At 42.0% G+C, this 15696-nt stretch overlaps 1 protein-coding gene across 1 annotated transcript in view; it reads left to right on the top strand.

Annotated features, from left to right (window-relative positions):
* Window positions 1–15696, top strand: part of PKP2 (plakophilin 2) — a 69616-nt gene that overhangs the window by 24643 nt on the left and 29277 nt on the right. The window contains exons 4-5 of the mRNA XM_030543717.1: window positions 2577–2715; window positions 9880–10087. Of these exons, the coding sequence (XP_030399577.1) occupies window positions 2577–2715; window positions 9880–10087 (347 nt within the window). The remainder of the gene's footprint in view (window positions 1–2576; window positions 2716–9879; window positions 10088–15696) is intronic.

Here is a 15696-nt window from a genome sequence, read left to right as displayed (position 1 = left end):
TCAGTGAAGTAAAAATCAGACTAAGCCTCAGACCTGTTATAATTAGCCTCATTATAACCTTGTGAACATGAATAAGGACTAGTGAAAAGACTGCAGTACACAGCAACAGGATGGAGACTTTGGGGAGGGCTAGCTTAGTGGTTTGAGCATTGGCCTGCTAAACCCAGGGTTGTGAGTTCAATCCTTGAGGGGGCTACTTAGGGATCTCGAGCAAAATCAGTACTTGGTCCTGCTAGTGAAGGCAGGGGGCTGGACTTGATGACCTTCAGGATCACTTCCAGTTCTATGAGATAGGCATAGCTCCATGTATTTATTTATTTAATGCAGATATCAGCCATGAAAAACCATATATTGCTCTAGTTCGCCTTGCAGAATTACACTGGCTTCAGTGGGAGTTGTGTGTATTCATTTTGGGTAGTACATGACTGTGTGTCTTTCTTGACTGATCTCAGTGCCGTGGATTAGCTGTTCCTGATATACATGTCCTGCTATCAGGCCTACTTTTATAGCAAAAGGTTGAGAAAGTATGTACTTTTCTGGCTCACATTAAGGGGAGTAAGAGGAAGGAATGTGATTCAGTTTGGTCAGTTTACTGCTGTTCAGGTTCATTATGTATGATTTTGATCACCTGTAAGATCCTTACACCAATGTTGCAATTTAGAGTACCTCAGCAGCTGCACTAAATTGCATCGCCGCCAGGGTCAGTCGTGAGAATCAAGGTGCTGTAACTGGCACCAAGCACAGTTTGGTGCACAAGAGAAGCTAGCCCACGTTGATGATATTTTTGCTCATAAGCCTATTTCTATTTCTCCCTTCCATTGACACTCTCATCCAGTTTCTCCTTCAGCTTTCCTTTCTGTCCTATCCTTTTCAAAGGTATTATTGATGTGCCTAGCAGATGTCTATGTCCTACAAGAGCACACTCCTTGGCACCTGTCTGTTAAATAGATCAATTTAAAACACTAATTCTGAGAAGAAGAGAAGACAGGAGATTGCATGGTTCATAATAAATGAAAACATAGCGGAGACCTCAGGACATAAGAATGTAATTTCATTTGTGATATGGACGTCACAGTTGTTTTCCTTCTCTTTGCTGTTCTTGCAGCCATACTAATCACTTCTTATTGCCTTCTGATGAACCTCCAACTCTAATTGTAAATTATAATCTATTGCTGCTGGTCAGAAAAACTCTGATAAAACATTTTTCCATTGGAAACGTGCCTGGTTTCCTGCCACATCACTCACTTCACAGACTGCGGGGAACACCAGAGCTCCTAGGATCTGCAGCTCTGGGATAGTTCACTATTTGGACTGTCTTGGAGTCGGTGACCTCTAGGCTTTCAGACTTCTGTGGCAATTGGCTTTCTACTGTTATCTTGACAACAAGAGTCTGGTCAGTTTCACTGTGTTGTTCAGTGGTAGGCACAAGCAAATCTGGCAAGATTCATGTTAATTTCAGTCAGAAGCAACCAGGGCTTCCTGAGTCCTGGGTTCAGCTGCAGACCACCAGGTGAGCAATCAGGGATTCCAGGAATATATTTTGTTTTGGAAACACCATGCTTTGGTGTTGCCAAAATAAAATATTGCAGGATTTCAGTTCCATAATTTTTTTGGGTTTTTTACCCCAATTCAAAATGAATTTATTTTCTGAAATCTCAAAAATTTTAATTGAACTGAAATTCAGTTTCCTGGCCAGCTCTGCTTCCACTGTAGAGAAACGTGCTGGGGGTGAAAGGGAGTGAGGGATGTACCTTACCTGTCCTATTTCTGCACATGCACATGTATGTATTTTATTGGCTTACATCCCTTGTAGATACATTTTATTGGAAACATGTGAGCCTGGTGACCGCTTCTTCCAGCTTTTGACATTTTGTGTGATGTCATCATTCAGGCAAAGATGCTGGCAATTAAGGGGAAAATGGGGACATACTTTGGATGCTCCTGGGAGGCAATTTTTTGTGTTTCATTCAGTGAGTGGAAAATAATTTTGTTCCACCATAAACAAGTACTGTCTGTCGGAAACAAAAGCAATTTTCAAGTCTCCCCCCACCGCCCCCCCAAAAAAACCCACAAAGGCCGAAGCATTAGATGTTCCACGCATGGAGCAGCTGAGAAAGGATAGGACACGTTGCATATATGCCATCATAGTGGCATTGCACAGAAAAATAAACAGAAAACCCTGACAGTTACAAACACTCTTTCTAATTTGGCCTCCCATGGGGCCCAATCCTTCATGGTGCTATGCACCTCCTAAGGTCAATGGGAGTGGAGGTTGCTCTGCACCTCACAAGGAGGGATACTTGAACTTCTGGTGTGGTTGAGTAATTCCGGCAGGATTTATCATATGCTGACACACTTCGTTATAACAATTCCACTTGTCAGAATTTTTTCCAAATCATGTGTTAGACTTTTATGGATACCATGACCTTTCTCAACTCTCTCCTGTTACTGGGAGGAGCATCATAGTCTAAGTATAAATAAAGAGTGTTATGAATTGCCTCGTAAAAAAAAAAACAGTCTGAATGCTGGTATTCTGCCGTCTTGAGTCACCAAAACTTCCATGGCTATATATTTAGGAGTCCAGAAGGGGAGATGTCTCTGGAGCTCGCAGTGAACACTCTGGACACTGAAAGGACATCTTCATTACCCAGGATCCTTGCTGCAGTTAACTTTATACAGCATGAGTGCTTCCAGAAAGCAGAAGCCAGAAGGAAAGTGAGTAATTGGTTTTCAACTTCATGCTAGTGGAGCAAGGAGTGTTCTGCATTTACTGTACTGTGTTGTCTGCCATTGAAAGAGAAAATGACAGTTTAAGAAGCATCATGGGAAACAATAAACAACATTCTAAGCCAGACTCTCTGCTGCTGCAATTTACTCCAGCACCATTGAAGTCAGTGGAGTAGCTCCAATTTACAAGGGGAAAAATTCTGGCCCTCTATTTAGTATTTACGAGCAGTTGTGCTTACCGTACAATTAATATGTATTTTCTGTTTCTCTTCTCCCTTCTCCATTTTTTTAAAATTAGGGACAATTTCATTAAAATAGATGTTCAGTTACAGTGGAGATGACAGCCTGATAAATACCTAGGTAGAAAGAAAATAGGTACTTTCATTGTGCTAGTGGAAATCAAAATGTGCTGTGGTATTTGGACAGGAGTATACACTGTGGGATAATGTGAAAGAACAAAATTATTTAAGGGTCTTTCTCATTTAAGTTGAGAAATCAGTTACCCGGTTATTTAGCACTACAATATCTGAGGGTTGGGCATATAAATAAAAACCCACATAACCTGCTGAATCTAGCTCAGCAAATTGCATGTAAATATAGTAAAGTGAGTAGTGTGGTTCCTCATTTGAGAAGAAAATGATCAATTATGGACCACTAATTCCAATATTTTTTGAAGATATGTGCCCAAAGTTAGGCTCCTAAATTCATATTAAGACATCTAAATAGTGGCTTCATTTTCAAAACTATTGAGCACCCAGCAACTCCCAGAAGCACGTAAATATGAACTTAAAAGCCTCACTTTAGACGTGATTTTTAAAAAAGATCTTGGTCAAAATCTACATTTAGCAACTAAATGTCCATTTTAGATACCTAAACCAGTACTTGGATGACTAAAACAGGTAGTTGTGTGCCTAAATACAAATATGGGTATCTAAGTTTGATCACCCAAGTTTGAAAACTAAGTTTTTATGACTGTATCCTGTTTATAGTTGAGGTGATACGGACCTGAGCTGCAAAGTTAAGACCTAAATTTGTACAGTACAATTTCTCAGGGTTTACGAGTTGTGTTTGTGTTGGATTTGAGATTCACTTGCTCAGCAGATGGGTCTAACAAATCTTTATTAAGGCAAAACCCTCAGCAAGCAATTGTAGTAAGAATTATACTGGGTGATCTCAAATCTTGATTGTGTAGGAAAGCCTAGATTTAGGAAGATGGTCTTGCTGTTTTTTAATTAAACGAAAGCCTGAAAAAAACACAAAATGTAGTAAAGCCCACCTTCCTCCTAAATAACCCAAGTGTTTGTACACCCTCCCAAGGCATACAAAGTAGAAACAGTAGTTATTACGTAGTTCTTGTTACTGCTCAGCATGCTGTCTTGTGAAGTCATTGTGTAGAGTATTCCATGTGCTGGGTTTGTTTGCTTTGTATAGTAATGTTTAATCACTTTTACTAGACGTTTAACCATTGGAATAGCAAATAGATAAGTGACACAGATTTCTTTATTTTAAAGAGCCCTATTAGGTTATTTTACATAAAGACTGAATTAAATAGAAAACTGTGTTAAATAGAAACAATTACTTACAATATAAGCATTTTTATCTCTGTTGATTGTGAAACCACTTGTGTCAGACAGTAAAAATGCTGATCATGGTGGACTGCTGAATGTTCCCCTAACAAATTCTTCTATCCTTGGATCAGCAGCTTTATCAGGAATATAGTGTCTCACAGTTTTGTTTTGTTTTTTTTGGGGGGGGGAGGGAGGGGAAATGTAGACTGTATGCACGCTACTCCTTCTAGTCCATGTTTTATGACATTTGGAACCCAGATACTGAGTGTTTTGTGTGATCAGTTTTCATGATCTATTGGATGCTATGTAGTGCTTTATTTATTACTATGATCTTGTGTAACTGTGGAGGTGTCTGTAATAACTCCATAGATAGGTCTGAGTTGAGTTTTGAACTTAAAGCAGAGAATCAATCTCTTTATTACATAAGAGAAATACAGTGTGTCCGCCCCAAACTACTGCACTTACTCTTTAAATACAGAATGAATTTTCTGAGAATTCACAAGTAAATCTGTTAATTTGTTTAGGAATTAAAACAAATTAAAAATGAGACCTTTAAAGAAAGTGAGTATCTAGTATCAAACTCATTTTTTTCATTTCGCCAAAAATACTCAGTAACACAATAATATAGACTCTTCAAGCGTCCCATTAAGTTAAAACTCAGTGAAATATTGGGATATGTTGACTAGATAGATTTTATTCTTATCCATCCATCCATGGTCATTTTCCCCCATTATTCTTTGTAACTGAAAGTTTCTCCTTCAGCAAAGATTGAAAGGTTAAAATGGGCCTACAGAGAATATCACGAAGAACCTCTCTCTTTCAAAATGACTGCTTTATCCAGTTGGTCTCAGTGGGACTCACATTACTGCTGACCTCAGCTGGTGGCCATTTTAAGAAAGGTATCTTTTCTCTCTTTCTCTCTTTCATTCTTCTTAGTGGTTCTGAGTGTCTCTACCTCCGCACAGCATAGGGGGCCACCATGGGAGTTTTCCCTGAGGACAGCTGTGTTCTCAGTCCCACTGAGAATAAGGGGAGGTGGTAGCCGTTTTGAAAAAGGCAGTTCTTTATGACAAACTTTCAGTTATGGAAGATAATGGCAGAAAATTGCCATTAATCCCAACCATCTTTTCAAAGCTGCTCTTTGCATCAAGTGTACTCAAACTAGTAGGCTGGGAAGAGGAAGGAAAGTAATGAGTGTGCATGCATGTGTGCATGCACAGAGAAATGAATGAAGGTGCAGGAGGCAGAAGTAAGCAGATACATGCAGGATAATTCACAAAGATGCAGGAGGGAGAGAGAAATTGGATGGGTGGAGGTTTGTGGTGCGGGGGGGCGGGGCGAGGTGGGGGCTTGGAAAAGCCAGGGGGAATTTGGAGGATCAGAGGGAGGGGGAAACAGGATATACACTCTGGCTGGTTTGCATTGCTCTAGCTAAATAAAGCAGCTATAAACCTATTTTAGCTAGCCCCATATGCTTTGGCTGCTATTTGCTGCTCCAGATTGGGGCAAAGCAGTCGAGTGTGTCAAAGAATCTGGTCACAAAAGTTAAAATTATCGACCTTTTTATATTTTCAAATCACTAAAAATATTAGAGGGCAACATTCCCTTTGAGTTTCTGGTTTAGGGTTCATGTGTTTTTAATTTGAAAAATAACAAGGAAATTCCTGGATCACCTTAATTCTGCCCTATTGCAAACCCAGCAATCTTCTCATATAGTTAAAACTTACAAGCTATGTTGAATTTTTTCCTGATTAGTACTTATTATTTCCCCCCATTATGCTTCATAACTGAAAGTTTCTCCTTCTGCAGAAATCTTAATTCTGCTTTGAAATGACAACAATGCAAGAGCAATACAATAATGTTTAAGGCTCATTAGAGTTTGTGGACCTTGCTTAGATTAAATGAGTTTCAAAGACACATTTGACTTTTCCCCCCTTTTATAGTGTCAGTACAGGGCAGAGTAAAGGTTGATTGGGTGCCCTAAACTGTGCATTACCAAACCATAACGTGTTTGGATTTCCTTTAAATTTAATCTCTAAGTGTGAATTTCCTGGGTTTCCTTGGTTTTCAGATAATTGTACAGCATTGTAATGTAGTCTACCCTAAATTACTGATATGTATTCTCAACCTTAACTCCATTTTAATGTAGTCATTTTCTGGGAACATGTTATGTTGCTATGCATACTAATCTTATGTATGGATGGATTATTGCTTGTTTGTTTCATTAAATGCCAGATGTTGAAGGGATTATATGGTTTACTGTGTTGGGTACATGTTACAGAGCATTTTCCTACTTAGGTCCCAGCTCAAATACACTTAGGCTTCTATTTTTCTGAGTTTATTCATTCAGTTTTCTGGGTTTATTTTTAGCAGTTAGAGCTTTATGTAGATGTGAAAAAATCAGCATGTTTCTGTGTTTTCTCCTTGTGTATATTGTAATAAATAATGCAGATTACATTACGGCAGTATATATTTAGGGCTTCGGATTTTAGATTTTAACTGATAAACACTGATAAAATGCCCCTGACTTTTAAAAAAAAAAAATCTGTTTATCCAATAAACACCGGGAAAAACACAAGAAATGGTTACTTGAATCTAAGGGCCTGTCTGTACAGAGCAGTAATACAAGCTACAGGGGTGCGATTTCTCAAGCACACTAACATGGTGCGCATTAATTGGCTTGTATAGACCCTGCTGATGTGCACTAAACATTCCTTGCTGTGCTTTAATGTAGTACTGTTTGAAGCAGAACAATGTTAAAGCACGCTAGGGAACATTACAAAGAGATTAGTCATTACAGTATATACTACTGTATATACATTATAACATATAATAGTAAGTATACATTATTCTTTACAGTTTATATCACGGGACAGCCTCAAAAACCCCAGTGTTTGGACATCTATATACAACTCACAAATTGCTAAAAATAAATCAAAAATTGAAATTAATAAACCCCCATAACCAGAATCCTGTATATACAGTGAAGAATAATCTCTTTGTAATGTGCTGATTATGCTTTTAATATAGTTCTGTTTCAAACAGCACTATATCAAAGCACACTCAGGAACCCTAGTGTACACCGACACACACTAGTGAGCTTTAGAAATCACACCCCCTATAGTCTGCATTACTGCTCTGTGTAGACGAGCCTTAGCTGCAAGCTACCATTTCCGGTGTTTGTTTGTTTGTTTGTTGGTAGTGGGGGGTGTTTATCAGTTAAAAACAAAAATCGGAAACCTTAAATACAATCTAGGTTAGCAGAGACCAAACCTTGTTCACTTCTTGCGTGGTCTTAATCTACTTTCCGCTGGACCAATGTATGTATTTTAAAAACAACCATCATAACTAGCATCCTTATTTTCAGTCTTGGCAGAGAGTCTCAAAATGAGTTGTGAAGGACAGTCCCATTAGACAGAGCTTGAGGAGCATTTGTGTGGCATCATGAAGGAAGCTTGTATTGCTGCTGCTTGTGTTGTACTTGGGTGGGTTAGCAAAAGAGTTAAGTCTCCAGGTCTGGAAGCTTGACTGTGGGGCCTTTTACCTTTCCCTGGTCCATTCGCACATCCAGGTAGAGTTCTTCTGGATTGTTTCCACTGATTCCTTGGATTCCGTCTCAAAGCAGTGGATGTAGTCTGGGGTTCTCTGCTTGGTGTCCCTTTTGGGTTCCCTTGTTTTACACTTCCACCTGCACCTGTCTTCCATAATCTGTTAGGGCCTGTGGCCCCTTCTTCATCTGAGAGCATGGCCGTCTGTTGTTTGGTGGATATAAATAGGCCAGTAGCTTTCATGAGCTTTACAGTCACTGACAATTACAAAAGAAAGCCAGTAAAAATGTTCAAAGAAAAACTAAGAAAGTAATGTCAAAAGGACATGTCAGTTTTGTAGCAGTAAGCAAATAGTCCTTCAGTGTTTGTGCTCTACTTACCTTGAGAGATGGCTATTTCTCTAGTTCACTCTGGTGAGAGTCAGAGTGCTGAAGGATAGGGAACCAAGTCAGTATAGTATATTAACAGGAAACTTTACCCTTTATACAGCTGAGTCAAAGCAAAGGCAGGTGTGCAGAGTACTTTGCCAGGGCATGAAGATAACAGGAGGCTTTGTTGCGTTTCATTTCTTCCTGATCTCAGCAGCTGCCAGTTAAATTAAATTCTTTTTATCATACGGCTCCATGCTACCCATAAAAGTTATATCACGTTTCTAAGTCTTGTATGTACAATCCTTGCTATACAAGGATGAGTTTGTCCAGAAGACCCTATTGCATTATGGGATATTGGATTAAACCATTCCTAACTGCTTGACTGCAAGACATACTGCATAAGAAACTTGTTCCTAAAGAAGCCAAAACTCATTTACACCACATCTTGGGATAACTGGGATACTGAGAGTTGCCACAGCATCTAATCCCTGAAAAATATTTTATTTCTCTACTACTGCAGTGATTATAAAATGCTCTTTTTATTTTGCATTCTTTTTGGGTCAGATCCTCACTATCTGGTCCTCTAAAAAGAGATTGAAGTGATATCTCTTCTATAGGTACTGCAGTGATTTAAGAATTGTCTAGATATATTTAATTTATGATTGTGTGTACTCTGAGGTTTCGTTTTATGTTTTTATTAAATTCTTATATAGTGTGCTACTGCTAAGAAGTGCTTAGTAAGTAAAATAGGTTATTTATTATGCCTTCAGCCCATGCAGCAGGGGACAACAAGGAAAGCTGCAGATTTGCTAGCATGGGGAAATAATAATTTTGAACTTGTGTAGCACCTTCCGTCCATGATGCTCAAAGCACTTTACAAATATTATTGCGTTAAATCTAAGGACAACCCTGTGAGGTGCAGAATTATCATCATCCTCATTTTATAGATGTAGAAGCTAAGGCACAAAGAGGTTAAATGACTTACATGAGGTTGCACAAGACTGTGGCATATTTGGGAACGGAACCCTGCTCTCTTTAATTCCAGCCCCACGCTTTAAACCATGCTACCTCCCTTAGCTGTGGATTTTGACTGTGACTTATACAGAAGCCCTAAGATAATGGGTTCCATACCAAAATTTATAATTAGAGTTGGGAAAACTTTTATTTGGGGGAAGGGAATAGCACATTTGAAAAATGCAATTTTTGGGTAACTGAAACCATTCACATTTGACAAATAATTTAGGCTAGATACAAAATGAAGGGGGGAGGGAAATTTTAAAAAGCCAAAAACATTTTCAAAACAAAGTGTTTTGACATTTCTTTTCTAAACGACCTATTTGGTTTTGAAATGTCATTTCATTAGATCCAAACAAAAAAAATGTCTTTTCATCAACCTGAAAAAAGTTACTTTCTGTTCAAAACTAACCAATTTTTTTCCAGACTTTTCAGTTCCACCACTGAACCAAAAACTCAGCTATTCACTCAGCTCTCCTTACAGTCATGGCCTGTTCACTGCCCTAACTATTAACAGTCAGAGCTTCAAATCATTCAGCCCACTGTTATACCTAAGCAAATGGAAAAAGCTCCCAGAAGCTATATTTGAGAAGGCATTTTTTTCCCCGTAGCTAAACAATGAGAACACTTCTCTTTGGTTTCCTTTCCCAGGTTTATTTACTTGGTGGCATTCCCAAGCTTCTACAGCTTCTGAAAATGCAGAATGAGGACGTTCAGCGGGTGGCATGTGGAGCTTTGAGGAGCTTGGTGTATGAGGACAATGACAACAAACTAGAAGTGTGTGAGCGGAACGGGGTCCCAGTCCTGCTCCAAGTACTCAGACAAACCAAGGATGTGGAAACTAAAAAGCAGATAACAGGTAATACTTGCATGCAAGTTTGCAGTGCTCTACATAGTGCACAGGCTTGCTGTAATATGTGTTTCTTTATTTAGCTGAATGATCTATGGGTCAAACATAACCGGGAGAGGAACAAGGATTTAAAGGGACATTGTCAGCTAGTAGGGCTCCTGTCCTCAGCCAACCCCTAAAGTCTTGATTCAAGGCCAGTTTGTTCTCCTAGGGAGTAATAGCCACATAGGAGCCAGGAAACGGCAATTTCCTTTCTCTAATCTTCTTCTGAGTCCTTGCGTTGGAGGGGCTCAATGGCCTACAACTCCAGAGAAGAAAGTTGGGGGCCCTTTCAGATTCATGCTGCTCTGAGAAGTCCACTAGGGACAGAGGGCCACTGGTACCGATGCCATGTATGTCTGCAGCAGCTCTGGTCCCCTGCAGAGTTATTCCTATAATTATCCTGCCGTCAGAGCTAAGTGAATGTTTTGTTAACCTGTCATAGTTCAGGAAAATTTTGGAGCTTGGCAGTGCCAGACTTAACTCCTGTGAAAGGCTCATATCCTAGAGTCTCTCATAGCCTAGAGCCTATGATTTTCCTTAATGATGATGTAGTCTCTGTATAAGACCAGGGCAGGAAGGACGCACATAGGAAGCACAGCACCAGAGTTCTGTAACTGAGGGAAAGAATATAAACTTGAGGAAACTGCTAGCCTTTAAAGAGTATTAGTTAACTATTCCCTCTGTGAAGAGGGTCAAGAAGCCTTTGGTCAAAAATTCTTTGTGTGATATTTATTCTCCACCAAATGACAGAAAGATTATCTCATTTTCATATACAGGAGAGCAGTACATCCCGACCTTAGAAGCTCAACTTCAAGGTCACTGATTTAGTTAGTGGCAGGACTGTTAATGTAGATTTAATTGGCTAAAACTAAGCCAGTTCTGACAAGACGAAAATTTATCTCTCAGTTCCTAGTATGCTGGGAGACTACCTCCACCTCCACTGTGCGTGCGTGTGTGTCTGTCTGTATCTCACGCGCTTGCGCATATGCGCGTGCACACACACACACACACACACACACACACACACAGTGGAGTTCCCCTAAAGAAGCGTGACTCCAACTATATGCCTCTGGAGTATGTAGCCTATAGGTATTGGCTACATAAGGTATAGATATTAGGTAAAATATAGATATAAATTGACTGTACAGGCCCAAGTCTGTGAGACAATAGCTTAGCATAAGGCCTATAAAGCCTTAGCAGAAGTGACCCTATGTCACAAAGTATCATAAGATAAACATCTATGACTGGATGGCTGAAAGGTAACCACCAAATATCAGTTGATGCTAGTTTAGATATTTTAAGATAAGAACATCAGTAGATGTTCAGCATGAAAAGTGCCATGGCAACCAATTGACATATATACTAATAAGTTTCTTATCAGAAGACAGCATCCCAGCGTTATCACTGTAGGAGGTTTAGATATGCACGGAGGAGGCCAGGCATCTTTATGAATATTCATGGTGGCCACAGAACCTGTGTATCAGGGCCGACTACGGCCTAAGCCACTGAGATCTTAGAATTCCAGGGATAGGATAACCACTATTAGACTGCCCGTCTCACAAGTTTTAGGGTCTCTGCCAGGAATGGTGTGGATGTATGGAGTATCGGACGCTAGACATAGAGATAACACAAGACAGTCACTATCTAATTTGCTGGGTCAGAGTATTTGTACTTTTGCTAATTGTACTAATAAAAATATTACAAGTATAGAAAGGTGTGACGGGGACGCTCGCGCCTCGTGAGTGCCTCCTGTGAGCTGGGTGGGATGCTGCAAGCTTTCCTTCCCCAGGTGCCCCCTGTTGGTTGTTGACCTTACTAAGTGGGTCTTCAGTGGCACAGCCCTCCAGCCAAGTCACGCAATCTAAAATGAAAGATCCCCTTCTAGAGCAGCTAAGAGGTCTGCCATCACTAGGGTCTTCAGTCCTGTTAACGCCTACCCTTCCCTTGAATATCATACAAGAAGATCTGGAGGACTTCGAAAACTGGAGAAATAGAAATGAGATGAAATTTAATACTGTGAAGTATGAGATCATGAATTTAGGGACTAACAACAAGAATTTTTTTTCCTATAACCTGGGGACATATCCAGGGCTGCCCAGAGGGGGGGGCAACTGGGGCAATTTGCCCCGGGCCCCACAGGGACCCCGCGAGCCCTGGCCCAGCAGCAGTCCTGGTCTTCAGTGGCATTTCGGCAGCGGGGGGCCCTCCAGTGCTGCCAAAGACACAGAGCGAGTGAAGGGCCCCCTGCTGCCGAAATGCCGCTGAAGACGTGGACTGCGGACGGGTGAGTACAAGCGCCGCAGCTCCCCCGCTTTGCCCCAGACCCACTGAATCCTCTGGGCGGCCCTGGACATATCAGTTGGAAGTGACAGAGGGGAAGAAAGATCGGGGGTATTGGTTGTTCACAGGACGGCTATGAGCCACCAGTGTGATGCGGCTGTGGAAAAAGGCTAATGCGGTCCTAGGATGCATCAGGCGAAGTATTTCCAGTAGAGACAGGGAATTGTTAGTACCATTATAGAAGGCACTGGTGAGACCTCCTCTGGAATACTGTATGAGTTCTGGTCTCCCATGTTTAAGAAAGATGAATTCATACTGGAGCAGGTGCAGAGAAGGGCTACTAGGATGATCCAAGGAATGGAAAACCTGCATTATGAGAGGAGATTCCAGGACATTGGCTTGTTTAGCTTAACCAAAGGAAGGCTGAGAGGAGATGTGATTGCTCTTCATAAATACATTAGAGGGATAAACACCAGGAAGAGAAGGGAGTTATTTAAGTTAAGCACCAATGTTGACTCAACAACAAATGGATCCAAACTGGCCATCTACAAGTTTAGGCTTGAAAAAAAACTAACTGGCTTTAAGACTGAACTTGATAAGTTTGTGGAGGGGATGTAAAGATGAGACTGGCATGTGGCAGATCTGTGCCTGCTATTAGCAAATACCCCAATGACAAGAGATGGAGGACTAGATGGGGAGGGCTCTGAGTTACTACAGAGAATTCTTCTCCAAGTGTCTGGTGGATCTTGCCAACATGCTCGGGGTTTAACTGATCACCATATTCGGGGCTGGGAAGGAATTTTTCCCCAGTTCAGGTTGGCAAGACCCTTTAAGGGTGGAGTGTTTCGTCTTCCTCTGCAGCATGGGGCATGGGTCGCTTGCAGGTTTAAACTAGAGTAAATAGGGATTCTCTGTAACTTGAAGTCTTTAAACCATGATTTGAGGACACCAGTAACCTCAACCAGAGGTTATGGGTCTATTACAGGAGTGGGTGGGTGAGGTTCAGTGGCTTGCAATGTGCAGGAAGTCAGACTAGATGTTCGTGATGGTCTCTTCTGGCTTTAAAGTCTGAGACAGAACACCTTTCCTAAGGGTAATTATCTCCCTTGTGCACAGTGGGGCTCTCGTAATAACTCCCAAACTACAGAGTGTTAATAGGTTTCTCTAATAAATCCATATAATACTAGACCAGGTAACAATTAGCAGACTGCAAATGCGTGGCATGGACTGACACGTAAGGTAGGGAAATGGGACTGGGAACAATCATACTATGTGTGATGTACCCCTTGATGAAAGATGTGAATTATGCTGTGAAACACTGGTGATGTATGCTGCTTACAGAAAGTGCTACCTTCTGCCACATACCCTTATGAACCCTAGCAGAGGGTGAGAGGAGGAAGCCTTGTCAGCACACCAACCTGACTGGCTGTGATTCTAGTACTGGGGATTGGAAGTTTCATAGAATATCAGGGTTGGAAGGGACCTTAGGAGGTCATCTAGTCCAACCCCCTGCCCAAAGCAGGACCAATCCCCCAGGCAGATTTTTGCCCCAGATCCCTAAGTGGCCCCCTCAGGGATTGAACTCACAACCCTGGGTTTAGCAGACCAATGCTCAAATCACTGAGAGATCCCCGTCTCCTGTTGAACCAGTGTGTTTTATCCAGATGTGGCAAACAACTGCAGGGTTCCCTGTAGCATTTTCTGTGGATCTCCAGCCTAGTCACAGAAAGGTGAAGTGACTTCCTCAGAGTCACACTGGAAGGTATGGAGTTGTTAGCTTCATAACTGCATTGTAACTATTAAAGAAAGGAAGAACTTAAATTTGCCCTCAGTTTAACATGCAAGCTAATTAAGATATTTGAATTAGATTCTTTTTAGGCAGAGAAGGAAGTTACAAATTACTTGTGGGAGAAGAGTATGTCTGGTTGGGAAAGTGGGTTTTAGCCCACGAAAGCTTATGCCCAAATAAATGTTACTCTCTAAGGTGCCACAAGGTCTCCTCATTGTTTTTGCTGATACAGACTAACACACGGATACCACTCTGAAACCTGTCAGTATGCTAGTAGTGGCATATGTTTCTTGCCTTAGAGAGCTGATACGTGCAAGATGGGAGGGTTTTCCTTTTAAATTATTATTTCTTTCTGTGACAGCTCTGCCTGTCTGTGCTGTAATCCTGCCTGCAGGAGAAATTTTCTTTCATTTCTTAGATGAATGTTGCACAATAACAAGATCAAGAGGTTAGACATTCTCCTGCAAGCTTACCTGGCTCACCTTCAAAAGCTGATTTTGCTTGTTCTGGCTGTTCTACTTTCTGTTTCCTGCTGAACTTTCTACATAATCAACAAATATGCTGTTTGATGCAGACAAGGCGGTGAAATGAGGACAGACCCATGCATGGAATTAAGCAATAGGCCGCAACTTTTATTTAACTTCTGCACACAGGAGGGTTGCTACCCACCCATCACCCAGACTCTCCTGTAGCAGGCATTTAATTGGCTCCAGTGCAGGGGTTACAGGGCTCCTTACCATATAACCCATAACATGGGGTAGGCTCTCCTCAGCCTACCCTGCCAGGACTCAGCTCTCTTTGAGTCCTAGCACCCTCCCAACTGTGAGAGGCATAGGCGCCGACTCCATGGGTGCTCCAGGGCTGGAGCACTCACGGGAAATAAATGGTGGGTGCTGAGCCCACCCGCAGCCCCCCTACCAGAATCTCCCCCTCCCCCCCTCCCAGCGGCTCCTGCATGCCGGCGGGCCCCACTGATCAGCACCTCTCTCTCCCAGTGCCTACCGCCTGCCACAGATCAGCTGCTTTGCAGTGTCAGCAGGTGCTGGGGGGGAGGAGGGAGGTTGCAGCATGCTCAGGGGAGGAACTGGGTGGGGAGGGAAGAGGTGGAGTGGGAAGAAGCAGGGCAGGGATGGGGTTTTGGGGGAAGAGGTGGAGTGGGGGTAGGGTCTGGGCTGAGCTGAGGGGGAGTCCCCCTGCCCCTCCCGGCAGATTAGAAACTTGGCATCTTTGGCGAGGGAGTCAGAAGATGCCAGGGCCGGCTTGAAGGTGGCAAGAGGAAGGCAAATAACTGTCTGATCCATGGCCAATTGGCCCATGAGAGGAAAAAATTCCCTCCTGGCCTGCAAATGGGCAGTTGGCTAGGCCAGCGGCAGCTGTCATGCCGGGTTCCCATTCCTAGTTCAGGGTGGGTATGGTGGGGCTGCTGGAATGGAGCCGAAAGAGGCTCCACATAGCCCCTGCACCAGTTTAAATCCTGGGAGCAGGTGAATGCTTCGCGCTAATAGGT

Source organism: Gopherus evgoodei, chromosome 1 (genome assembly GCF_007399415.2).
Source record: "Gopherus evgoodei ecotype Sinaloan lineage chromosome 1, rGopEvg1_v1.p, whole genome shotgun sequence".
Taxonomy (NCBI): Eukaryota; Metazoa; Chordata; order Testudines; family Testudinidae; genus Gopherus; species Gopherus evgoodei.
Note: the sequence above shows the minus strand (reverse complement) of the source record. Positions and strands in the feature narration are given on the sequence as shown.